The sequence below is a fragment of the Chiloscyllium plagiosum genome, unplaced genomic scaffold (genome assembly GCF_037043375.1).
Source record: "Chiloscyllium plagiosum isolate Xiang-an unplaced genomic scaffold, Cpla_swu_hap1 HiC_scaffold_1, whole genome shotgun sequence".
NCBI lineage: Eukaryota > Metazoa > Chordata > Chondrichthyes > Orectolobiformes > Hemiscylliidae > Chiloscyllium > Chiloscyllium plagiosum.
This window is the reverse complement of record NW_028270139.1, coordinates 181,272,599-181,300,107: the sequence shown is the minus strand read 5'-3', so window position 1 is coordinate 181,300,107 and position 27,509 is coordinate 181,272,599. Positions and strand designations below refer to the sequence as shown.

Sequence of the window (27,509 nt, the reverse complement as noted above, 5' to 3'; positions counted from 1 at the left end):
AAAGGATTCTGAGAGATAGGATTTATGACCATCTGGAAGAGCATGGCTTGATTAAATGCAGCCAACACGGCTTTGTGAGGGGCAGGTCATGCCTCACAAACCTTATCGAGTTCTTTGAGGATGTGACTAGAAAAGTTGATGAGGGTCGAGCTGTGGATGTGGTGTATATGGACTTCTGCAAGGCATTTGATAAGGTTCCCCATGGTAGGCTCATTCAGAAGGTCAGGAGGAATGGGATACAGGGGAACTTAGCTGTCTGGATACAGAATTGGCTGGCCAATAGAAGACAGCGAGTGGTAGTGGAAGGAAAATATTCTGCCTGGAAGTCAGCGTTGAGTGGTGTTCCACAGGGCTCTGTCCTTGGGCCTCTACTCTTTGTAATTTTTATTAATGACTTGGATGAGGAGATTGAAGGATGGATCAGCAAGTTTGCAGATGACACAAAGGTTGGAGGTGTCGTTGACAGTATAGAGGGCTGTTGTAGGCTGCAGCGGGACATTGACAGGATGTAGATATGGGCTGAGAGGTGGCAGATGGAGTTCAACCTGGATAAATGCGAGGTGATGCATTTTGGAAGGTCGAATTTGAAAGTTGAGTACAGGATTAAGGATAGGATTCTTGGTAGTGTGGAGGAACAGAGGGATCTTGGTGTGCAGGTACATAGATCCCTTAAAATGGCTGCCCAAGTGGACAGGGTTGTTAAGAAAGCATATGGTGTTTTGGCTTTCATTAACAGGAGGATTGAGTTTAAGAGCCTTGAGATCCTGTTGCAGCTCTATAAAACTTTGGTTCGACCGCACTTGGAATACTGCGTCCAGTTCTGGTCGCCCTATTATAGGAAAGATGTAGATGCTTTGGAGAGGGTTCAGAGGAGGTTTACCAGGATGCTGCCTGGACTGGAGGGCTTATCTTATGAAGAGAGGTTGACTGAGCTCGGACTTTTTTCATTGGAGAAAAGGAGGAGGAGAGGGGACCTAATTGAGGTGTACAAGATAATGAGAGGCATAGATAGAGTCGATAGCCAGAGACTATTTCCCAGGGCAGAAATGACTAACTCGAGGGGTCATAGTTTTAAGCTGGTTGGAGGAAAGTATAGAGGGGATGTCAGAGGTGGGTTCTTTACACAGAGAGTTGTGAGAGCATGGAATGCATTGCCAGCAGCAGTTGTGGAAGCGAGGTCATTGGGGACATTTAAGAGACTGCTGGACATGCATATGGTCACAGAAATTTGAGGGTGCGTATATGAGGATCAATGGTCGGCACAACATTGTGGGCTGAATGGCCTGTTCTGTGCTGTACTGTTCTATGTTCTATGTGTTGGGTAGGCTAGAGGTTATTAAGGTGGACAAATCCCCAGGACCGGATGGGATCTATCCCAGATTGCTGAGGGAGGTGAGAGAGGAAATAGTTGGACCCTGACAGATATCTTTGTGGCATCCTTAAACACAGGTGAGGTACCGGAGGACTGGAGAGTTGCTCATGTTGTCCCCCTGTACAAGAAGGGTAGTAGGGATATTCCAGGTAACTACAGACCAGTGAGCCTGACGTCGGTGGTGGGAAAGTTGCTGGAGAGGGTAGTGAGGGATAGGATCTATTTATATTTAGAAAAGAATTATGAGAGGGCATAGCTTTAAATTAAGGGGTGGTAGGTATAGGACAGATGTTAGGGGTAGATTCTTTACTCAGCGAGTCGTGAGTTCATGGAATGCCCTGCCAGTAGCAGTGGTGGACTCTCCCTCTTTATAGGCATTTAAGCGGGCATTGGATAGGCATATGGAGGATAGTGGGCTAGTGTAGGTTAGGTGGGCTTGGATCGGCGCAACATCGAGGGCCGAAGGGCCTGTACTGTGCTGTATTCTTCTATGTTCTATGTTCTAATGGGCTTATCAGTGATAGGCAACATGGTTTTGTGTGGGGGAGATTGTGCCTTAGTTCTTCGAGGAAGTGACCAAGTTGATAGATGAAGGAAGGACTGTAGGTGTCATATACATGGACTTTAGTCAGGCATTTGATAAGGTTCCTCATAGTAAAGTAGAGAGGGTGGGAAAGAAGGTGTCTGGCATGCTTGCCTTTATTGATTGGGGAATTGAAACAAGAGTTATGATGTCTTGTTGCAGCTTTATTAGATTTTGGTTTGGCCACATTTAAAGTATTGCTTTCAGTTCTGGACACCACATTCCAGGAAGGATGTAGAGGCTTTAGAGAGGGCGCAGAAGAGGTTTCCCAGGATGCTACGTGGATTAGAGGGTATGGGCTATAAGGAGAGGCTGGAAAAACTCGGGTTGTTTTCCCTGGAGTGGTAGAGGCTGAGGGGAGACTTGAAGAAGTCTATAAAATTATGAGATGCATTGATAGGGTTGACGGTCAGAATATTTTTCACAGAGTTGAAATGTCTAAAACTAGGAGGCATGCATTTAAGATGAGAGGGGGAAAGTTCAAAGAAGATTTGTGGGGCAGGTTTTTTTACACAGAGAATGGTCGGAGTCTGGAGCAAGCTGCTCGGGTTGATAGTGGAGGCAGATATGGATACATGAGGGGTGTTTAAGGGACTTTTAGATCGGCACATGCAAGGAATGGAGGGATATGGAGCAAGGGCAGACAGAAGGGTTGAGGTTAATGTGGTGTCATGTTCAGCACAACATTGTGGGTCAAAGGATCCATCCCTCTGCTGTACAGTCTGAAAATTTCAACAAATTAAACAGGATTTTTAAGGACATGACAAGAATAGGTGATGTCTCCATAGAGGAACAAATAACTGCACTCACTGGAATCTGTACATGTACTGGAAGCAATAGTGGGTCAGACAGCAGCCATGGGGAGAGAGTAGACTAATATTTCGAGTATAGACAACATCATCAAAGGGCCCTCCTACCCCGGTAATGATCTCCTACAACCTCTTCCATCAGGCAGAAGATACAGAAGCTTGAACACATTCACCGACAGGTTCAGGAACAGCTTCTTCTCGGCTGTTATTACACTGAAGGATGGACTCTCTAACCACAAATAATGCTGATCAGAGCTCTGATGCTTTCTGACCCACTGAGATTTCCAGCATTTGTTGTTTTCAGTTGTCTCCATGAACTTTACTAAAGTACTTGATTCATTCATTTATTGTCATGTGTACTGAAGTACAGTGAAAAACTTTCTTTACAAACAGTTCAGGCAGATCACAGTGAGGAAGGATGTACAGATCAGAGAAAGACTTAGAGGCATACAGGTTACATTGCACAGGGTGTGGGCTTGGCAGGATCAGCAATAGCTCCCAACAATGAGTGTGACGTCAAAGAACATATAGGTCAACAGATTATGAAAAGATGTAGAGGCAACAAGGTGGTGGTGATGGGAGATTTTCATTTTCCCACTTAGTGTCAGAGGTCTGGATGGGGTAGGATTTGTAAGAAGCGTCCAGGAGAGTTTTCTAGAGCAGTATGTCAATACTCCGACGAGGGAAGGGGCCATATTGGACCCGATGTTGGGGAATGAGCTAGGCCAGCTAAGAACAGAACGGGCCTTGGAGGAATATTGGAAGAGTAGGACTAGTCTTAAACGAGGAATCAAGCAGGCTAAAAGGGGTCAGGAAATACCTTTAGTGAGCAGAATTAAGGAGAATCCTGAGGCCCTTTATTCTTATGTAAGAAGCAAGAGGGTAACCAGAGAAACGGTTGGTCCACTAAAGGATAACGAAGGAAGATTGTGTGCTGAACCTGAGAGAATGGGTGAGATTCTCAATGTTTACTTTGCGTCAGTGCTCACTGAGGAACGGGAAATGATGAATGCTGAAATTAAAGATAGAAGTTGTTTACTGTGGATTACGTTGACTTAAGGAGGGAAGATGTGTTCGGTAGGGTAAAGGATATGACTGTGGACAAATCCCCAGAACCAAATGGGATCTATCCCAGATTGCTGAGGGAGGCGAGAGAGGAAATAGCTAGGGCCCTGACAGATAACTTTGTAGCATCCTTAAATACAGGTGAGGTGCCGGAGGTCTGGAGTGTTGCTCATGTTGTCCCCCTTTACAAGAAGGGCAGGAGGGATATTCCAGATAACTACAAACAGTGAGCCTGACGTCGGTGGTGAGAAAGTTGCTGGAGAAGGTACTGAGGAATAGGATCTATTTACATTTGGAAAAGAATGGGCTTATCAGTGATAGGCAACATGGTTTTGTCCGGGAGAGTTTGTGCCTTACCAACCTAATAGAGTTCTTTGAGGAAGTAACCAAGTTGATAGATGAAGGAAGGGCTATAGATGTCATATACATGGACTTTAGTAAGGCGTTTGATAAGGTTCCCCATTGTAGACTAATGGAGAAAGTGAAGTCACATGGTGTGCAGGGTGTTCTAGCGAGGTGGATAAGGAACTGTTTGAGCAACAGGAGACAGAGAGTAGTAGTTGAAGGGAGTTTCTCGAAATGGAGAAAGGTGACCAGTGGTGTTCCACAGGGATCAGTGCTGGGGCCACTGTTGTTTGTGATATACATAAATGATCTGGAAGAGGGCACTGTTGGTATGATCAGCAAGTTTGCAGATGACACAAAGATTGGTGGAATAACATACGAAACTGTCACAGAATACAGGAGGATATAGATAGACTGGAGAGTTGGGGGGAGAAATGGCAGATGGAGTTCAATCCAGACAAATGTGAGGTGATGCATTTTGGGAAGTCTAATTCTAGAGCAAATTATACAGTAAATGGAAGAGCCTTGGGAAAGGTTGATGAGCAGAGCGATCTGGGAGTGCAGGTCCATTGTACCCTGAAGGTTGCTGCACAGGTGGATAGAGTGGTCAAGAAGGCATATAGTACGCTTACCTTCATCGAACGGGGTATTCAGTATTAGAGCTGCCAAGTCATGTTAAAATTGTACAAGACATTGGTTCGGCTGCATTTGGAATACTGTGTACAGTTCTGGTCGCCACATTACCAAAAGGATGTGGACGCTTTGGAGAGGGTGCAGAGAAGGTTTACGAGGATGTTGCCTGGTATGGAAGGAGCTAGCTATGAAGAGAGGTTGAGTAGGTTAGGTTTATTTTCATTAGAAAAAAGGAGATTGAGGGGGGACCTGATGGAGGTTTACAAAATCATGAAGGGTATAGACAGGGTGGATAGAGACAAGCTTTTTCCCCAGGGTGAAGGATTCAATATCGAGAGGTCATGCTTTCAAGGTGAGAGGTGGAAAGTTTAAGGGGGATACACGCGGCAAGTACTTCACACAGAGGGTGGTGGGTGTTCGGAACACGTTGCCAGTGGAGGTGGTAGAGGCAGGCACGGTAAATTCATTTAAGAACATCTGGACAGATGCATGAGAAGGTGGGGAGCAGAGGGATACTGATGCTTAGGAATTGGGTGACAGGTTTAGAGAGTGGACTTGGACCTGGGACAAGTTTGGAGTTTAATGTGGAAAAGTATGAGGTGATTCACTTTGGAAGGAGCAATAGGAATGCAGAGTACTGGATTAATGGTAAGATTCTTGGTGTGTCAATGAACACAGAGATTTTGGTGTCCATGTACATAGATCCTTGAAAGTTGCCACCCAGGTTGATCGGGTTGTTAAGAAGGCATACATTGTGTTAGCTTTTATTAATAAGCGATTGAGTTCCGGAACCATGAGGTCATGTTGCAGCTGTACAAAACTCTGGTGCGGCTGCACTTGGAGTATTGTGTACAGTTCTGGTCACTGTATTTATAAGAAGGATGTGGAAGCTTTGGAAAGGGTGCAGAGGAGATTTACTAGGATGTTGCCTGGTATGGAAGGAAGGTCTTACGAGGAAAGGCTGAGGGACTTGAGGCTGTTTTCGCTAGAGAGAAGAAGGTTGAAAGGTGACTTAATAGAGACGTACAAGATAATCAGAGGGTTAGATGGCATGGATAGTGAGAGCATTTTCCCTCGGATGGTGATGGTTAGCACGAGGGGACATAGCTTTAAATTGAGGGCTGATATAGGACAGATGTCAGAGGTAGTTTCTTTACTCAGAGAGTAGCAGGGCATGGAAGGCACTGCCAGCAACAGCAGTAGACTCATCAACTTTAAGGGCATTTAAATGTCATTCGATAGATATATGGACAAGAACGGAATAGTATAGGCGAGATGGGCTTCAGATTGGTTTCACAGATCGGCACAACATCGAGGGCTGAAGGGCCTGTACTGCGCTGTAATGTTCTAAGTTCTATGAAAACACTTCACCCAGAGGGTGGTGGGTGCCTTGAACATGCTGCCAGTCAAGGTGGTGGAAGCAGACACGTTAGCAATGTTTAAGAGGTATCTTGGTCGACAAATAAGACAAAGAGAGGAATAGGTACTGTGCATTGGCCAGAGGCCTGTGTTGTAGGCCAGAGGACCTGATCCTGTGATGTCCTATTCTTTATTCTTTGTAATCAGTGGTAAAGTAAGTTGCAAAGCAGAATTAAAATACTTGCAAACAAATATGGATGGAATAAATGAGTTACCTACATGTGACAGATTGAGTTTAACATGGTTAGATGTGAGCTTACCCATTTGTTCAGAGGAATAAAAAGGCAGCTTATATATTGGAATGGAGAGTAACTTCAGAGTGCTTCAGTGCAGAGGGATCTGAGTGTTCTCATGCATAAACTGTAGAAAACCAGCATGGGGAGTCAGCAACAAGAACAAAGGCAAATTGAATTTTGACATTAATTGTGAAAGGAAGAGAGTATTAAAAAAGGTGAGGTGTTTCTGCAGCTGTATTAGTTATGAGTGAGACTGTACCTGGCGAGTTGTTTTGGTCCCCTAACCTGGGGAGGGATGGAGATGTATTGGAGGCAGCTCAGAGGAGGTTCACTGGCTTGATTCCAGAGATAAAGGGTTTATCCTACGAAGAGAGATTGAGCAGTTTAGGCCAATACGTTCTGGAGTTTAGAAGAACGAGAAGAGATCAAAAATAAGCTGCTGAAGGGAACTGACAAAATAGATGTTAAGAGATGTTTCCTCATATGATTGACTGATGGATTTGATTGGCTGATGGATTTGATTGATTGATTGATGGATTTGATTGATTGTTACTTGAATCTAAGGACAGTAAAAAGCTTTGTTTGTGAGCAGAACAGGCAGATCATAGTAAGGAAGGACACATGGGTTATTGGGGAAAAAACAAACTTACACACATTGAGGCATACAGGTTATACTGCACAGGGCGCTACTCAGCGAGATCAGCGATAGCAAGATCAGCATTATTGTAGGTTAGAGAGTCCATCCGTCCGTGTGATAAAGGCCGGGAAGAAGCTGTTCCTGAACCTGTTGGTGAATGTGTTCAAGCTTCTGTATCCCCTGCCTGATGGAAGAGATTGTAGGAGATCATTACCGGGATGGGAGGGGCCTTTGATGATGTTGGCAGCCTCTCTGTGGCAGTGAGCTGTGTAAATGGAGTCCATGGATGGGAGGGTGGATACCGTGATGGTCTGGGCTGTGCACACAACCTTCTGCAGTTTCTGACGGTCCTGGGCAGAGCTGTTACCGTATCAGGCTGTTATACACCTGGACAGTCTGCTCTCAATGGTGTATCTGTAGAAGTTGGTGAGGGTCCTTATGGACATGCTGAATATCCTGAGCTGCCTGAGAAAGAAAAGGCGTTATTGTACCTTCTTGACCGTCGCATCTACGTGGGAAATCCAGGACAGATTGTCGATTGTGTCATTCTGAGGAACTTGACGCTCTTCACCCTCTCAGCCTCCGCTCCGTTGGTGTAGCTGGGGGCATGTTCTTCTACTTTCTTCCTGAAGTTAATGATCAGTTTGTTAGTTTTGCTGACATTGAGAGAGAGGTTGTTCTCATTACACCACATCACCAAGCCCTCTATCTCCCTTTTCTATTCTGACTCGTTGTTGTTAGATGTCCATCCTCCCACGGTGCTGTCATCAGCGATCATGTAGATGGAGTTTGTTCAGAGTTTGGCCACACAGCTGTGGGTGTACAGGGAGTACAGGAGGGGGCTGGGAACATATCCTTGGGGGGCCCCAGTGTTGAGGGTCCTCGTGGAGGAGGTGCTGTTGTCTATCCTCACTGCCTGCGGTCTGTGGGTCAGGAAGCTGAGAATCCAGCTGCGGGGGGGGGGGGCGGAGCTGAGACCAAGGTCTCGGAGTTTTGAGATCAGTCTGGAGGGGATGATGGTGCTGAAGGTGGAACTGGAGTCAATGAGCAGGGTTTCTGACGTAGGTGTCCTTGATTTGGTCGCCACATTACCAAAAGGATATGGAAGCTTTGGAGAGGGTGCAATACCTGGAACGTGTTGCCAGCAGGAGGTGGTAGAGGCAGGCAGAGTAGATTCATTTAAGGTGCGTCTGGACAGATGCACGAGTAGGTGGGGAGCAGAGGGATACAGATGCTAAGGAATTGGGTGACAGGTTTAGACAGTACATTTGGATCGGCTCAGGCTTGGAGGGCCGAAGGGCCTGTTCTTGGGCTATAAATGTTCTTTGTTCTTTGGTCTTTATATCAGGGATGAGTGCAGGGTGAGAGAAATGGCATCCATTGCGGACCTGTCACATTGGCCGGTATATTGTAGGGAATCGAGGCAGGGGAGACTGGAGTCAGTGTGGACCATGACCAGCCTCTCGAAGCACTTCATGAGAGGTCATTGTTTTAGGATAAAGAGCAGCTGGTTTAAAACAGAGATAATGAGAAATTGTTTCTCTGAAAATATCATGAATCCATGGAATTCACTACACAGAGTGTAGTTGATGTTGTGATAATGAGTAAATTGAAGGAAGAGACAGACAGGCTTTTAATTAGTAACAGATTAAAGGCTTATGGAGAGCAGGTGGGAACATGTCGATGAGATCAGCTGGGATCGTGTCAAATGATGGAGCCAGCTCCAGGAGTTGCCTGATCCACTATACTCTTATGTTTTTACAGTTACCTCACTTGTCACAATCTGTAAATTCAGGAATGACCTATATTGTGGTCACACATCCCTAATAGTTCTTTTATTACAAGATTGGTAATGATCCTTTTCTCATTCCAGAATGTTTGATCTAAATCAAAAAGAACTACTCTGAATCTACTGTAGTCTTGCTTGGTTCACAGACCCCTTAACAGTCAAAGAATAATCTGTCTCTGAACAGTGGGGTGCATTCAAGAAGGGAATGTACAGAGAACAGGCCCAACATGGTCCAATAAAGTAAAAGAGTGGGACCATCAAATCCAGTGGCGCCTGGACATTGAGGGATCCACAGTATTGGATAAGGAGAGAAAGGAACAGACCAAGGGCTCCAAACAGCAGGAGCCCTGGAAGTGTACAGAGGGTGCCAGAGGGAACCTCAAAAAGAAATTGGAGAGTGAAAAGGGACATGAAGATACAGTAAAGCAAAGGAAAATCCAAAGGTGTTTTATAGGTGCAGTAAGTGTAAAAGGATAATGAGGGAAACAATCGTGCCCATTAAACTGGGGCAAGACTGGAGCACAGCAGAAATTGGAGCCTGGAGCTAGAGGATGAAGGGACGGTTCTTGTGTCAGTGTCCACTCATGAGAAAGACGATGTGGCTGTCGATACCAAGGAGGACGTCTGTGATCCCATTAATGAGCAGACAGTGAGGAGGTTCTGAGTGATCTAACAGGCTTAAAGAGCAGATAATTCTCTTGGGCCGGATGAAATGTATTCCAGGTTGTTCAGTGAGCCAAGGGAAGAACGTACAATGATGCTGAGAATAAGTATCAATTCCTCGGCCACAGGACTGAAGGACAGTCAATATGGTGTCATTGTTCAAAGGGAGGTGATGGTGCAATGGTGTTAGCGCTGGACTGGTAATCCAAAACCCAGGAAATGCTCTGGGGACCCAGGTCTGAATCCCACCATAAGACATAGGAGTGGAAGTAAGGCCATTCAGCCCATCGAGTCCACTCTGCCATTTAATCATGGCTGATGGGCATTTCAACTTCACTTACCAGCATTCTCCCCGTAGCCCTTAATTCCTTGTGACATCAAGAATTTATCAATCTCTGCCTTGAAGCCATTTAGCGTCCCGGCCTCTACTGCACTCCGTGGCAATGAATTCCACAGGCCCACCACTCTCTGGCTGAAGAAATGTCTCCGCATTTCTGTTCTGAATTTACCCCCTCTAATTCTAAGGCTGTGCCCACGGGTTCTAGTCTCCTCGCCTAATGGAAACAATTTCTTAGCGTCTACCTTTTCCAAGCCATGTATTATCTTGTAAGTTTCTATTAGATCTCCCCTTAATCTTCTAAACTCCAATGAATACATCCCAGGATTGTCAGCCATTCATCGTATGTTATACCTACCATTCCAGGGATCATCCGTGTGAATCTCCGCTGGACACGCTCCAGTACCAGTATGTCCCTCCTGAGGTGTGGGGACCAAAACTGGACACAGTACTCCAAATGGGGCCTAACCAGAGCTTTATAAAGTCTCAGTAGCACATCGCTGCTTTTATATTCCAACCCTCTTGAGATAATTGACAACATTGCATTCGCTTTCTTAATCACGGACTCAACCTGCATGTTTACCTTTAGAGAATCCTCGACTAGCACTCCCAGATCCCTCTGTACTTTGGCTTTACGAATTTTCTCACCGTTTAGAAAGTAATCCAAGCTTGTATTCTTTTTCCCAAAGTGTAAGACCTTGCATTTGCTCACATTGAATTCTATCAACCATTTCCTGGACCACTCCTCCAAACTGTTGAGATCCTTCTGCAGCCTCCCCACCTCCTCAGTACTACCTGCCTGTCCACCTAACTTCGTATCATCGGCAAACTTCACTAGAATTCCCCCAGTGCCTTCATCCAGATCATTAATATTTAATGTGAACAGCTGCGGCCCCAACACTGAACCCTGCGGGACACCGCTTGTCACTGGCTGCCATTCCGAAAAAGAACCTTTTATCCCAACTCTCTGCCTTCTGTCAGACTTCCAATCCTCAATCCATGCCAGTAGCTCACCTCAAACACCATGGGCCCTCACCTTGCTCAGCAGCCTCCCGTGTGGCACCTTATCAAAGGCCTTTTGGAAGTCTAGGTAGATCACATCCACTGGGTTTCCCCAGTCTAATCTACTTGTCACCTCTTCAAAGAATTCTAACAGGTTTGTCAGGCACGACCTCCCCTTACTAAATCCATGTTGACTTGTTCTAATCCGACCCTGCTCTTCCAAGAATTTAGAAACCTCATCCTTAATGATGGATTCTAGAATTTTACCAACAACCGAGGTTAGGCTAATTGGCCTATCATTTTCCATCTTTTGTCTTGATCCTTTCTTGAACAAGGGGGTTACAACAGCGATCTTCCAATCATCCGGGACTTTCCCTGACTCCAGTGACTTTTGAAAGATCTCAACCAACGCCTCCGCTATTTCTTCAGCCACCTCCCTCAGAACTCTAGGATGTAGCCCATCAGGGCCAGGAGATTTATCAATTTTAAGACCTTTTAGCTTTTCTAGCACTTTCTCTTTTGTAATGGCAACCATACTCAACTCAGCCCCCTGACTCCCTTTAATTGTTGGGATATTACTCATGTCTTCCACTGTGAAGACTGACGCAAAGTACTTATTAAGTTCTCCTGCTATTTCCTTATCTCCCATCACTAGGCTTCCAGCATCAGTTTGAAGTGGTCCAATGTCTACTCTTGCCTGTCGTTTGTTTCTTATGTATTGAAAGAAACTTTTACTATCATTTCTAATATTACTAGCTAGCCTACCTTCATATTTGATCCTCTCCTTCCTTATTTCTCTCTTTATCCTCTGTTTTTGTAGCCTTCCCAATCTTCTGATTTCCCAGTGCTCTTGGCCACTTTATAGGCTCTCTCTTTTTCTTTGATAGATTTCCTGACTTCCTTTGTCAGCCATGGCTGTCTAATCCCTCCCCGGATAATCTTTCTCTTCTTGGAGATGAACCTCTGTACAGTGTCCTCAATTTTACTCACAAACTCCTGCCATTTTTGCTCTACTGTCTTCCCCACTAGGCTCTGCTTCCAGTCGATTTTCGTCAGTTCCTCTCTCATGCCCTCATAATTACCTTTATTTAACCATAACACCATTACATCCGAATTTTGCCTTCTCTCTTTCAAACTGCAGACTGAACTCTACCATATTATAGTTGCTGCTTTCTAAGTGTTCCCTTACTTTAAGAGTTTTTATAAAGTCTGGTTCATTACATAGCACTAGGTCCAGAATAGCCTGCTCCCTTGTCGGCTCCATGACAAGCTGTTCCAAAAAAACCATCCTGTAAGCATTCCATGAATTCCCTTTCTTTGGATCCACTGGCAACATTATTTACCCAGTCCACCTGCATGTTGAAGTCTCCCATGATCACTGTGACCTTGCCTTTCTGACATGCCTTCTCTATTTCCCGGTACATGTTGCACCCCTGGTCATGACCATTGTTAGGAGGTCTGTACATAACTCCTACTATGGTTTTTTTGCCTTTGTGGTTCCTCAATTCCAGGCTCCACATCATCCGACGCTATGTCATTCAGTGCCATAGATTTAATTTTGTTCTTAACTAACAAGGCCACCCCACCCCCTCTGCCCACCTCCCTGTCTTTTCGATAAGTTGTAAATCCTTGGATGTTTAACTGCCAGTCCTGACCCCCCTGTAATGCCTACCACATCATAATCATTCACGATGATCTGTGCCATTAGTTCGTCTACTTTGTTACGAATGCTACGAGCATTCAGGTAAAGTGCCTTAATGTTAACTTTCTTATCATTAGAGATATTGGAAGTCATAAGATGTCCTAGGTTATCCTTCCTTTTTGTTGCATTCCTAATCTGCCTCAAGGTAAAATCCACCTGCATATATGCTATCCTCCTGCTTCACTTTCCTTTTAACTCCATACTCCCTGTCGCTTTCACTTTCCCTTCCCCCCCCCCCCAACTCAAAAGTTTAAAGTCCTACTGACCACCCTATTTATCCTCTTCGCTAGAACATTGGTACCTGATCGGTTCAGGTGGAGACCGTCCCAACGGTACAGATTCCCCCCCCCCCCCCTTCCAAAACTGATGCCAATGCCCCATGAAGTGGAATCCCTCTTTCCCACACCAATCCCTTAGCCACGTGTTTACTTCCCTAATTTTCTTATCCCTTATGCCAATTGGCACATGGCTCGGGTAGCAATCCGGAGATTATGACCCTTGAGGACCTGTACTTCAATTTCCTTCCTAGTGCTCGATAATCCCCAAACAGGTCCTCCACCCTAGCTTTGCCTATGTTGTTAGTCCCAACGTGGACCACAACAACTGGATCCTCCCCCTCCCGCTCCAATATCCTTTCAAGACGGTCGGAGATGTCTCGCACCCTGGCACCGGGTAGGCAACACACCATGCGAGACTCCCGATCCGGCTTGCAAAGGATACTATCTGTCCCCCTAATTATAGAATTCCCTATAACAACTACTTGTCTTTTTGCTCCCCCCTCTTGAATGGCCTTCTGCACCATGGTGCTGTGGTCAGCTGGCTCATCCTGTCCAGAGCCCTTTTCCTCATCCGTACAGGGAGCAAAAATCTCATACCTGTTGGACAAGGTCAAGGGCTGAGGCTCCTGCACTCCTGAACTCAGAATCCCCCTACCTGCCTCACTTACAGTCACACTCTGATGTCCCTGATCACTGACTGAGTGTGAATTACTTAATCTCCCAGGTGTGACTGCCTCCTGAAACAAAGTGTCCAGGTAATTCTCCCCCTCCCGGATGTGCCACATGGCAGATGGGAGCATTTGTGGGCGGCATGGTGGCACAGTGGTTAGCACTGCTGCCTCACAGCACCAGAGACCCGGGTTCAATTCCCGCCTCAGGCGACTGACTGTGTGGAGTTTGCACATTCTCCCCGTGTCTGCGTGGGTTTCCTCCGGGTGCTCCGGTTTCCTCCCACAGTCCAAAGATGTGCAGATGAGGTGAATTGGCCATGCTAAATTGCCCGTAGTGTTAGGTAAGGGGTAAATGTAGGGGTATGGGTGGGTTGGGCTTCGGCGGGTCGGTGTGGACTTGTTGGGCCGAAGGGCCTGTTTCCACACTGTAAAGTAATCTAATCTAATCTAATCTAATCTAATTTGAATCCATTAATTACCTGAAATTGAGAGTCCAATGATGACTACAGAGATCTGGAGGGCAATGGGGGAATAGGAACAGTCTTGGCAGATAAAGTAGACATTGTTTATTTGGATATTAGTAAAGCCTTTGACAGGATTCTGCATGGTAGACTAATTAGTAAAGTTAGATCGCATGGGATTCAGGGTGGGTTTGGCAATTGGAATCAAACTTGGCTAAACAGTAGGAGATTGAGAGTAATGGTGGAGGGTTATTTTTTAAACTGGAGGCCTGTGACCAGTGGTGTTTCACAGACATCGGTACTGGGTCCCCATTTGTTTGCCATTTATTTCAATGATTTAGATGAGAAAATAGAAGGCATGGTTAATAAGTGTACAGATGACGCTGAGACTGGAGCTATAGTGGACAGTGAAGAAGGTTATCTGGGAATGCAGTGACATCTTCATCAACTGGGCTACTGGGCTGAGGAATGGCAGGTAGAGTTTACAGAGGTAACTTTGGATAGGTGTGAGCTATTGCATTTTGGTAGAAGAAGAGTCGGGAAGTTTTTGGCAGATAGGATCAAGGAATACCCTGAGGCCTTCTATAGGTTCATCAGGAATAAAAGAATGACGAGAGTAAGATTAGTGTCAATCAAAGCCAGCAGTGGGAAGTTGTGTGTGGAATCTGAGGACATAGGGGAAGCCCTTAATGAATACTTTTCACCAGCATTCCCATTGGAAAAGGGCAATGTTATTGAGAATACGGAGACACAGGTTACAAGATTAGATGGGATTGAGGTTGATAATTTTGGAAGATCTGAAAATAGATAAGTCCCCTGGGCTGGATGGGATTTATCCTTGGAGTCTTTGGGAAGCCAGGGAGGAAATTGCAGAGCCTTTGGCTTTCATCTTTATGTCATCACAGTTAACAGGAATAGTTCCTGAAGACTGGAGGATAGCATATGTTGTCCCCTTGTTTAAGGAGGGGAGTCGGGACAATCCTGGTAATTATAGGCCAGCGAGCCATACTTCAGTGGTGGATAAGGTGTTGGAAACGGTTATAAGGGATAGGATTTCTAGTCACCTGGAAAGGAATAGTTTGATTATGGATAGTCAACACTGTTTTGTGAAGGATAGGTTGTGACTCACAAACCTTACTGAGTTCTTCGAGAAGGTGACCAAACAGGTGGATGAGGGTAAAGCAGTTGATGTGGTGTATATGGATTTCAGTAAGGCTTTTGATAAGGTTCCACATGTTAGGCTACTGCATAAAATAAGAAGTTTCAGGATTGACGGTGATTTAGCAGTTTGGATCAGTAATTGGCGAGCTGAAAGAGGACCCGAGGGTGGTGTTTGATGGGAAATGTTCATCCTGGAGTTCTGCTACTAATGGGGTACCGCAAGGATCTGTTTTGGGGCCACTGCTGTTTGTCATTTTTATAAATGACCTGGATGAGGGTGTAGAAGGATGAGTTAGTAAATTTGTGTATGACACTAAAGTCGGTAGAGTTGTGGATAGTGACGAAGGATGTTGTAGGTTACAGAGAGACATAGATAAGCTGCAGAGCTAGGCTGAGAGGTGGCAAATGGAGTTTAATGTGGAAAAGTGTGATATAGTTCACTTCAAAAGAATTAACAGGAAAGCAGAGTACTGGGCTAATGGTAAAATTCTTGGCAGTGTGAATGAACTGAGAGATCTGTGTCCAGGTGCATAAATCCCTGAAAGTTGCCATCCAGGTTGATTGGGTTGTTCAGAAGGTATACGGTGTGTTGGTGTTTATTGGTCGGGGGATTGAGTTTTGGAGCCACAAGGTCACGCTTCAGCTGAACAAGACACTGGTGCGGCCTGATGAAGGGCTTTTGCCCGAAACGTCGATTTTGCTGAAGCTCCTCGATGCTGCCTGAACTGCTGTGCTCTTCCAGCACCACTGATCCAGAAACTGGTGCGGCCGCACCTGGAGTATTACGTGCAGTTCTGGTCACCACATTATAGGAAGGATATGGAAGCTTTGGAAAGGGTTCAGAGGAATGAACTTTCTGAGGAAGTGGTGGATTCAAGTACAGTTACAATGTTTAAAGACATTTGGATAATTACATGAACAGGAAAGGTTTGGAGGGATATGGGCCAAGCGCAGGCAAATGAGACTAGATTAGTTTGGGATTTTTTTTTAGATTCCCTACAGTGTGGAAACAGGCTCTTTGGCCCAACCAGTCCACACTCACACTCCGAAGAGTAACCCACCCAGACCCATTTCCCTCTGACTAATGCACCTAACACTATGGGCAATTTAGCATGGCCAATTCACCTGACCAGCACATCTTTGGACTGTGGGAGGAAACCAGAGCACCCGGAGGAAACCCACGCAGACACAAGGAGAATGTGCAAACTCCACACAGTCAGTCGCCTGAGGCTGGAATCAAACCTGGGACCCTGGTGCTGTGAGGCAGCAGTGCTAACCACTGAGCCACCGTGCCACCCCTGGTTGGCATGGAATGTTTGGACTGAAAGGCCTGTTTCCGTGCTGTATGACTCTATAACTCTAAAACTCTATGATCAGGAAACCATTGTCAAGAAAAAAACTCTGGATCACGAATACCCTTGTGTGAAGGGAACTGCCACTCTCGCCTGTTCTCTGGGGAATTGGGGATGGGCATTAAACGCTAACTTAACCATTCACATCCTGTAAATGAATATAAAAAAGGAAGCAAAGGATGAACCAGGAAATGACAGACTACTCAACCTAACCTCGGGGGGGGGGGGGGGGGGGGGGGTAATTTTGAGGAATACAATTACTCTGCATTTGCAGCAGCAGAGATTAATCTGGGATAGTCAACATGGCTTTGCTAAGGGGGAGGTCACATCTGACCAACTTGATTGAAGATGTGAGCAGATGTGGAGATGAGGGCAATGTTTTTGATGTAGTCAACTTGGGCTTCAGATCAGGTAGCACATAGGAGACTGAAAGCAATGGTAAGGGCCCATGGTATCCAAGGAATTTTATGCAAATGGGATCCACAATTGACTGACTGGCAGGGAGCAGAAGGTGATGATTGAGGGATGTTTTTCCAATTGGAGGTTTGAGTCCAGTGGGGTCCCACAGGGGTCAGTGTTGGGGCCCTTGCTGTTTGTGGATTGTGTAAACTGAGAAGCTAAGAACTTGAAGCTGGAATTGGCTGTTCAGTTCCTTGAGGGGAAAGTGAGGACTGCAGATGCTGGAGATGAGAGCTGAAAATGTGTTGCTGGAAAAGCGCAGCAGATCAGGCAGCATCCAGGAAACAGGAGAATCGACATTTCAGGCATGAGCCCTTCTTCAGGAATGAGGAATGTGTGTCCAGCAGGCTAAGATAAAAGGTAGGGAGGAGGGACTTGGGGGAGGGGCGTTGGGAATGCGATAGGTGGAAGGAGGTCAAGGTGAGGGTGATAGGCCGGAGTGGGGTGGGGGCGGAGAGGTCAGGAAGAAGATCTCAGGTTAGGAAGGCGGTGCTGAGTTCGAGGGATTTGACTGAGATAAGGTGGGGGGAGGGGAAATGAGGAAACTGGAGAAATCTGAGTTCATCCCTCGTGGTTGGAGGGTTCCTAGCCGGAAGATGAGGTGCTCTTCCTCCAACCGTTGTGTTGCTATGGTCTGGCGATGGAGGACCCAACCCAACCACCCCGTGGCTCAACACTTCAACTCCCCCTCCCACTCCACCAAGGACATGCAGGATTAACCGCCTCAACCTGTCTACCCCCCTATCCCACTCCAACCTCTCACCCTCACAACGCGCAGCCCTCCAATCCCTCTGCTCCAATCCCAACCTCACCATCAAGCCAGCGGACAAAGGGGGCGCAGTGGTAGTCTGGCGCACTGACCTCTACATCGCTGAAGCCAAACGTCAACTCGAGGACACCTCTTCCTACTGCCCCCTCGACCAGGACCCCACCCCCCATCACCAAACCATCATCTTCCAGACCATACAGAACCTCATCACCTCAGGAGATCTCCCACCCACAGCTTCCAACCTCATAGTCCGGGAACCCCGCACTGCCCGGTTCTACCTCCTTCCCAAGATCCACAAGCCTGACCACCCTGGCCGACCCATTATCTCAGCATGCTCCTGCCCCACTGAACTCATCTCTACCTACCTCGACACTGTCCTATCCCCCCTAGTCCAGGAACTCCCCACATACGTTCGAGACACCACCCACGCCCTCCACCTCCTCCAAGACTTCCGTTTCCCCGGCCCTCAACGCCTCATCTTCACCATAGATATCTAATCCCTCTACACCTCCATCCGCCATGACCAGGGCCTCCAAGCCCTCCGTTTTTTCCTCTCCAGACGTTCCCAACAGTACCCTTCCACCGACACTCTCATTCGTTTGGCCGAACTGGTCCTCACCCTTAACAATTTCTCCTTTGAATCCTCCCACTTCCTCCAGACCAAAGGGGTAGCCATGGGCACACGCATGGGCCCCAGCTATGCCTGTCTCTTTGTCGGCTACGTAGAGCAGTTGATCTTCTGTAATTACACTGGCACCACTCCCCACCTCTTCCTCCGCTACATTGATGACTGCATTGGCACCACCTCGTGCTCCCGCGAGGAGGTTGAGCAATTCATCAACTTCACCAGCACACTCTGACCTTAAATTTACCTGGACCATCTCTGACACCTCCCTCCCCTTCCTGGACCTCTCCATCTCCATCAGTGACGACCGACTTGACACTGACATTTTCTACAAACCCACCGGCTCCCACAGCTACCTGGATTACACCTCTTCCCACCCTACCTCTTGCAAAAATGCCATCCCGTATTCCCAATTCCTCCGCCTCCGCCGTATCTGCTCCCAGGAGGAGCGGTTCCACCACAGAACACACCAGATGGCCTCCTTCTTTAGAGACCGCAATTTCCCTTCCCACGTGGTTAAAGATGCCCTCCAACGCATCTCGTCCACATCCCGCACCTCCGCCCTCAGACCCCACCCCTCCAACCGTAACAAGGACAGAACGCCCCTGGTGCTCACCTTCCACCCTACCAACCTTCGCATAAACCAAATCATCCGCCGACATTTCCGCCACCTCCAAACAGACCCCACCACCAGGGATATATTTCCCTCCCCACCCCTTTCCGCCTTCCACAAAGACCGTTCCCTCCGTGACTACCTGGTCAGGTCCACGCCCCCCCTACGACCCACCCTCCCATCCTGGCACCTTCCCCTGCCACCGCAGGAACTGTAAAACCTGTGCCCACACCTCCTCCCTCACCTCTATCCAAGGCCCTAAAGGAGCCTTCCACATCCATCAAAGTTTTACCTGCACATCCACTAATATCATTTATTGTATCCGTTGCTCCCGATGCGGTCTCCTCTACATTGGGGAGACTGGGCGCCTCCTAGCAGAGCGCTTTAGGGAACATCTCCGGGACTCCCGCACCAATCAACCCCACCGCCCTGTGTCCCAACATTTCAACTCCCCCTCCCACTCTGCCGAGGACATGGAGGTGCTGGGCCTCCTTCACCGCCGCTCCCTCACCACCAGACGCCTGGAGGAAGAATGCCTCATCTTCCGCCTCGGAACACTCCAACCCCAGGGCATCAATGTGGACTTCAACAGCTTCCTCATTTCCCCTTCCCCCATCTCATCCTAGTTTCAAACTTCCAGCTCAGCACTGTCCCCTTGACTTGTCCGGACTTGTCCGACCTGCCTATCTCCTTTTCCACCTATCCACTCCACCCTCTCCTCCCTGACCTATCACCTTCATCCCCTCCCCCACTCACCCATTGTACTCTACGCTACTCTCTCCCCACCCCCACCCTCCTCTAACTTATCTCTCCACGCTTCAGGCTCTCTGTCTTTATTCCTGATGAAGGGCTTTTGCCCGAAATGTCGATTTTGAAGCTCCTTGGATGCTGCCTGAACTGCTGTGCTCTTCCAGCACCACTGATCCAGAATCTGGTTTCCAGCATCTGCAGTTATTTTTTTACCAGGTGCTTGGCCTCCTCCATCGCCAGACCATAGCAACACAACGGCTGGAGGAAGAGGGCCTCATCTTCCGCCTGGGAACCCTCCAACCACAAGGGATGAACTCAGATTTCTCCAGTTTCCTCATTTCCCCCCCCCACCTTATCTCAGTCCCAACCCTCGAACTCAGCACCGCCTTCCTAACCTGCAATCTTCTTCCTGACCTCTCCGCCCCACCCCCACTCCGGCCTATCACCCTCACCTTGACCTCCCTCCACCTATCGCAATTCCAACGCCCCTCCCCCAAGTCCCTCCCTACCTTTTATCTTAGCCTGCTGGACACACTTTCCTCATTCCTGAAGAAGGACTCATGCCCGAAACGTCGATTCTCCTGCTCCTTGGATGCTGCCTGACCTGCTGTGTTTTTCCAGCACCACATTTTCAGCTCTGATCAGTTCCTCGAGCCTGCACTGCCATTCATTACAGTCATGGCTGTTCTCATATTAGCCTTAACTCCACTTTGCTGCTCCCTCTCCATAACCTTTAACCCATTATGAATTACACATCTGTTTATCTCCTCTGCTCGTTGGAGCCATACCTGCCACATAGGAAGATGGTTGTAGTTGTTCGAGGTGAGTCTTCTGAGCCCCAGGACATCTCTGCAGGAGTTTCTCAGGGTAGTGTACCAGGTCCAACCATCTTCAGCTGCTTCATCAATGACTTCCCTCCACCACAAGGTCAGAAGTGGGATGTTCAATGATGATTGCACAATATTCAGCAACAAAGGGTGGTACGGTGGCTCAGTGGTTAGCACTGCTGCCTCACAAGGCCAGGGACCCGGGTTCGATTCCAGCCTTGGGCGACTGTCTGTGTGAAGTTTGCACTTTCCTAATGAAGGACGTTTTCCCGAAAAGTTGATTTTCCTGCTCCTCAGATGCTGCCTGACCTGCTGTGCTTTTCCAGCACCACTCTAATCTAGACCCTGCTATAGATCACACCCACTGGTCTGCCCTCATCAATCCTCTTTCTTATTTGTTCAAAAAACTCAATCAAGTTTGTGAGACATGATTTCCTACGCACAAAACCATGTTGACTATCTCTAATCAGTCCTTGCCTTTCCAACTACATGTACATCCTGTCCCTCAGGATTCCCTCCAACAACTTGCCCACCAGCGAAGTCAGGCTCTCTGGTCTATAGTTCCCTGGGTTGTCCTTACCACCCTTCTTAAACAGTGGCACCATGTTAGCCAACCTCCAGTCTTCTGGCACCTCACCTGTGACTATCTGGAAAGTGTGAAATTAGGTAAGTCCTCTGGGCTGGATGGGATTTATCTTCGGATTCTCTGGGAAGCCAGAGAGGAGATTGCCGAGCCTTTGGCATTGATCTTTAAATCGTCATTGTCTACAGGAGTGGTGCCAGAAGACTGGAGGATAGCAAATGTGGTTCCCTTGTTCAAGAAGGGAAGTAGAGACAATTCTGGTAATTATAGACCAGTGAGCCTTACTTTGGTTACATAGAACATAGGAGATAACAGTGCAGTGCAGGCCCTTCGGCCCTCGATGTTGCGCCAACCTGTCATACCAATCTGAAGTCCATCTAACCTACACTATTCAATGTACGTCCATATGCTTGTCCAATGACAACTTAAATGTACTTAAAGTTCCTAAAGAAGGGCTTATGCCTGAAACGTCGATTCTCCTCCTCGGATGCTGCCTGGCCTGCTATGTTTTTCCAGCACCACATTTTAAACTCTGGTCTCTGGCATCCGCAGTCCTCACTTTTCTCCCTTAAACTTGGCGAATCTACTACCGTTGCAGGCAAAGCATTCCATTCCCTTACTACCCTCTGAGTAAAGGTTGTGGGTGAAGTGTTGGAAAATGTTGTAAGAGAAAGGATTTATAATCATCTAGAAAGGAATACATTGATTAGGGATAGTCAACATGGTTTTGTGAAGGGTAGGTCATGCCTCACAAATCCTATTGAGTTCTTTGAGAAGGTGACCAAACAGGTGGATGAGAGTACTGGGCAAATCGTAAGATTCTTTGTAGTGGAGATGTGCAGAAAGATCGCTGTGTCCATGTACATAGATCCCTAAAGTAGTTGATGTGGTGTATGTGGATTTCAGTAAGGCATTTGGTAAGGTTCCCCACGGTAGGCTACTGCAGAAAATATGTAGGCATGGGATTGAGGGTGATTTAGCAGTTTGGATCAATAATTGGCGAGCTGAAAGAGGACCCGAGGGTGGTGTTTGATGGGAAATGTTCTTCCTGGAGTTCAGTTACTAGTGGGGTACCGCAAGGATCTGTTTTGGAGCCACTGCTGTTTGTCATTTTCATAAATGACCTGGATGAGGGCGTAGAAGGGTGGGTTAGTAAATTTGCGGAAGACACTAAGGTCACTGGACTTGTGGGTATGTTGAAGGATGTTTAAAGTTACAGAGGGACACAGATAAGCTGCAGAGGTGGGCTGAGAAGGGGCAAATGGAGTTTAATGTGGAAAAGTGTGACGTGATTCACTTTGGAAGGAGCAACAGGAACGCAGAGTACTTGGCAAATCGTAAGATTCTTTGTAGTGGAGATATGCAGAAAGATCTCTGTGTCCCTGAAAGTTGCCACCCAGGTTGATAGGATTGTTAAGAAGGCATATGTTGTGTTAGCTTTTATTGGTAGAGGGATTGAGTTTCGGAGCCATGAGATCATGCTGCAGCTGTACAAAACTCTGGTGCAGCCGCACTTGGGGAATTGTGTACAGTTCTGGTCTCCGCATTATAGGAAGGATGTGAAAACTTTGGAAAAAGTGCAGAAGAGATTTAGAACATAGAACATGGAACAATGCAGCGCAGAACAGGCCCTTCGGCCCTCGATGTTGCACCGACCTGTGAACTATTCTCAGCTCATTCCCCTACACTATCCCATCATCATCCATGTGCTTATCCAAGTTTTGGAAATAGACTTTCACTGTCTACCCTATCTAATCCTCTGATCATCTTGTATGGCTCTATCAAATCCCCGCTTAGCCTTTGTCTTTCCAATGAGACTGACTGGTCTGTAATTGCCAGGGATTCCCCTATTCCCCTTCTTGAAAAGAGGAACAACATTCGCCTCCCTCCAATCCCCCGGTACGACTCCCGTGGAGAGTGAGGAGGCAAATATCCTCGCCAGCGTCTTAGCAACCTCCTTTCTCGCTTCCCAGAGCAGCCTAGGATAAATCTGGTCTGGCCCTGGTGACTTATCAATCTTAATGTTTTCCAAAATGTCCAGTCTGTATCCCCGCTCCTCAAAGTACTCATTCACAACAAGTTCCCTTTCCTTAGTGAAAACCAAAGTAAAAAACTCATTTCGGGCTTCCCATATCTGCTTAGACTCCATGCACAAGTTCCCTATGTTATCCCTGACCGACCCTACCTTCTCCCTGACCATACAAGATAGTCAGAGGGTTAGATAGGATGGATAGTGAGAGCCTTTTTCCTCGGATGTTGATGGCTAACACCAGGGGACATAGCATTAAATTGAGGGGTGATAGACATAGGGCAGATGTCAGAGGTAGTTTCTTTACTCAGAGTAGTAGGGGCATGGGACACACTGCCTGCAACAGTAGTAGACTCGCCAACTTTAAGGGCATTTAAATGGGCATTGGATAAATATATGGATGAAAATGGAATAGTGTAGGATAGATAGGCTTCAGATTGGCTCCACATATTGACGCAACATTGAGGGCCAAAGGGGCTGTACTGCGCTGTAATGTTCTATGTTCTATGTCCTATGTACACAGATCCCTCAAAGTTGCCACCCAAGTTAATAGGAGAAAGTGAGGACTGCAGATGCTGGAGCTCACAGTCGAGCACAGCAGGTCAGGCAGCATCCGAGGAGAAGGAGAATCGATGTTTCAGGCATAAACCCTTCATCAGGAATGAGGCTTGCGGGTCGGGGCTGAGAGATAAATGGGAGGGGGGGGGGGTTGGGGTTGGGGTGAGGTAGCTGGGAAAGCAATAGGTGGATGAAGGTGAGGGAGAAGGTGATAGGTCATCACTGCCCCCTCTGACCTATCACCTTCTCCCTCACCTTCACCCACCTATTGCTTTCCCAGCTACCTTACCCCCAACCTCACCCCCCTCCCATTTATCTCTCAGCCCCAACCCACAAGCCTCATTCCTGATGAAGGGTTTATGCCCGAAACATCGATTCTCCTTCTCCTCAGATGCTGCCTGACCTGCTGTGCTTTTCCAGCACCACACTCTCAACCCAAGTTGATAAGGTTGTTAAGAAGGCATAAGGTGTGTTGGCTTTCATTAACAGGGCGATTGAGTTTAAGAGTTGCAAGGTTATGATGCAGCTCTATAAAACCCTGGGTAGACCACACTTGGAATATTGTGTCCAGTTCTGGTCGCCTCATTATAGGAGGGATGTAGATACTTTAGAGAGGGCGCAGAGGAGATTTACCAGGATGCTGCCTGGATTGGAGGGCATGTCTTATGAAGAAAGGTTGAGTGAGTTCGGGCTTTTCACACTGGAGAGAAGAAGGAAGAGAGGTGATTTGATAGAGGTGTACGAGGTAATGAGAGGCACAGATAGAGTAGATAGCCAGAGACTCTTCCCCAGGGTGGAAAGGGCTGTTATGAGGGTCATAATCTTAAGGTGATTGGAGGAGGGTTTAGGGGAGATGTCAGAGGTAGATTCTTTACACAGAGAATGGGGGGTGTGTGGTGTGCACTGCCAGCGGTGGGAGTAGAGTTAGAGACATTAGGGACATCTAAGCGACTGCTGGACAAGCCCATGGATAGCAGTAAATTGAGGTGTGTATAGATTAGGTTGATCTTAGATTAAGATGAATGCTCGGAAGAACATCGTGGGCTGAAGGGCCTGTACTGCGCTGCACTGTTCTATGTTCTATGAACCAAAAGAAATAAAAAAGCACCTTTTCCCCTCTGTACTGAGTTTTCACACTAATCCAAAATCCTGGAACTACACACCATCACTCACGATTTGAATGGAATATCCTTTATAGAATATTCTTTCTAGAATAGTAAAACGTTTTTACAATGTCTGCCTCTTATGGTGCCATCTTAGGTACAAACACCTAGGTACGAATCTTCGATACAAAAGACTCGGCGGCCCAGTGGTCAGCACTGCTGCCTCACAGCGCCAGAGACCCGGGTTCAATTCCCGCCTCAGGCGGGACGGTGGCACAGTGGTTAGCACTGCTGCCTCACAGCGCCAGAGACCCGGGTTCAATTCCCGCCTCAGGCGGGACGGTGGCATGGTGGTTAGCACTGCTGCCTCACAGCGCCAGAGACCCGGGTTCAATTCCCGCCTCAGGCGGGACGGTGGCATGGTGGTTAGCACTGCTGCCTCACAGCGCCAGAGACCCGGGTTCAATTCCCGCCTCAGGCGGGACGGTGGCATGGTGGTTAGCACTGCTGCCTCACAGCGCCAGGGACCCAGGTTCAATTCCCGCCTCAGGCGGGACGGTGGCACAGTGGTTAGCACTGCTGCCTCACAGCGCCAGAGACCCGGGTTCAATTCCCGCCTCAGGCGGGACGGTGGCACAGTGGTTAGCACTGCTGCCTCACAGCGCCAGGGACCCGGGTTCAATTCCCGCCTCAGGCGGGACGGTGGCACAGTGGTTAGCACTGCTGCCTCACAGCGCCAGGGACCCGGGTTCAATTCCCGCCTCAGGCGGGACGGTGGCATGGTGGTTAGCACTGCTGCCTCACAGCGCCAGAGACCCGGGTTCAATTCCCGCCTCAGGCGGGACGGTGGCATGGTGGTTAGCACTGCTGCTTCACAGCGCCAGAGACCCGGGTTCAATTCCCGCCTCAGGCGGGACGGTGGCACAGTGGTTAGCACTGCTGCTTCACAGCGCCAGGGACCCGGGTTCAATTCCTGCCTCAGGCGGGACGGTGGCACGGTGGTTAGCACTGCTACCTCACAGCGCCAGGGACCCGGGTTCAATTCCCGCCTCAGGCGGGACGGTGGCACAGTGGTTAGCACTGCTGCCTCACAGCGCCAGGGACCCGGGTTCAATTCCCGCCTCAGGCGGGACGGTGGCACAGTGGTTAGCACTGCTACCTCACAGCGCCAGGGACCCGGGTTCAATTCCCGCCTCAGGCGGGACGGTGGCACAGTGGTTAGCACTGCTGCCTCACAGCGCCAGAGACCCGGGTTCAATTCCCGCCTCAGGCGACTGTCTGTGCGGAGTTTGCACGTTCTCCCCGTGTCTGCGTGTGTTTCCTCCGGGTGCTCCGGTTTCCTCCCACAGTCCAAAGATGTGCAGGTCAGGTGAATGGGCCATACTACATTACCCGTAGTGTTAGATGAAGGGGTGAATGTAGGAGAATGCGTCTGGGTGGGTTACTCTTTAAACTGTCAGCGTAGACTTGTTGGGTCGAAGGGCCTGTTTCCACATTGTGAGTAATCTAATCGAGATTTACAATTTAATGCCAAAAAGTAGTTGCATTACTTTGCAGAGTTTAAAAATTAAGTCTTGCCTTTGTGACGATACTGTCATTTTAAATAGGTCATTTTGAGATGCCAATGTATCTAGTTTAACGAGGGCAGGAGAATGGACAATTCTCCCAGTTCAGATTTTTTTTCTTGTTTAGTTTAGCTGTGGCAGTCACAAGATGCTGTGAGTCCAGAAAGGTTCCAAGCTTCAGCAGATGGTTCCTGACTGACTTTCTCTCTGAAGACATTTTTGGATGCTGTTACCTCCTGCCCTTAAGAATCTGTGTTTCAATTTACCTTTTTGCCAAGGGATGTGTTTATGGGATGTTACTGGATGGGAACTGCTCCTTCGTTCAGTTGCGGATCAGTTAGGTTTTCCGATAGTTAAGTTATTCTAAATTCAGTTTCTTTGCATTTGTGTTTGAACTGTAGTGTTTAAATGAATTCTGTTTGGCTTAAGTAGTTTGACCAGCTGCATTCCACCTGGAATATCCACTCCACAGCTGCCTTTAAAGTCAGAAAACGTTAGGGTCCAGGCTACTTTCTTAAAATATTTTGAGGGGGTCTGGTCTGGCCCATAATCCTTATTGATTGAAACGTGATGTGATTATTCATAGATCTTCGTATACCCCTGATGTGGAAAGACACTGACTATTTCAAAAACAAAGGAGGTGAGAATTACCTGATTTATTTATGAATAGACTTTAATTAAATATCTCATTTTGTGGACTGGGAGAACCGCGATAGCGTTTGGAAAATGGGGCTACAGTGGGTACACAGGACAACAGAGAGGGGACTGCCAAAGCATGAATCATTATATGGTCACAGATGTTATTTTCAAAACTGACTGACACTGTGTTCTCCACAGATTTCCATCGATATGCTGTATTTGCGTTAATAAAGATAGACTGTGAAATCTATGACACGGAGATGGTGATGGTCAACCGCACCATGACAGATATTTCTTTTGAAAGTTCCTTTGTGTTGTAAGTAAAAAACTGAAATTACCATCAAAAACAATCAAGAGAATTCCCAATGTATCTGAATCTTATGATATTTTTAAAAGCTTCAATCATGAGATGTGGATGTCACTGGCCGGTCAGCATTTCCCTTCCCTAGTCCCTGATAGACATTTATAAGATTG

The 27,509-nt window shown here is 47.5% G+C and overlaps 1 protein-coding gene across 6 annotated transcripts in view; it reads left to right on the top strand.

Annotated features, from left to right (window-relative positions):
- The window catches only part of LOC122540254 (rhotekin-like), a 232,917-nt gene that overhangs the window by 64,285 nt on the left and 141,123 nt on the right, over positions 1 to 27,509 (top strand). For all 6 annotated transcript variants that reach the window (XM_087997953.1, XM_087997915.1, XM_087997890.1 and 3 more), the window contains 2 exons: positions 26,983 to 27,036; positions 27,234 to 27,351. In XM_087997953.1, coding sequence (XP_087854079.1) covers positions 26,983 to 27,036; positions 27,234 to 27,351 — 172 coding nt within the window. The remainder of the gene's footprint in view (positions 1 to 26,982; positions 27,037 to 27,233; positions 27,352 to 27,509) is intronic.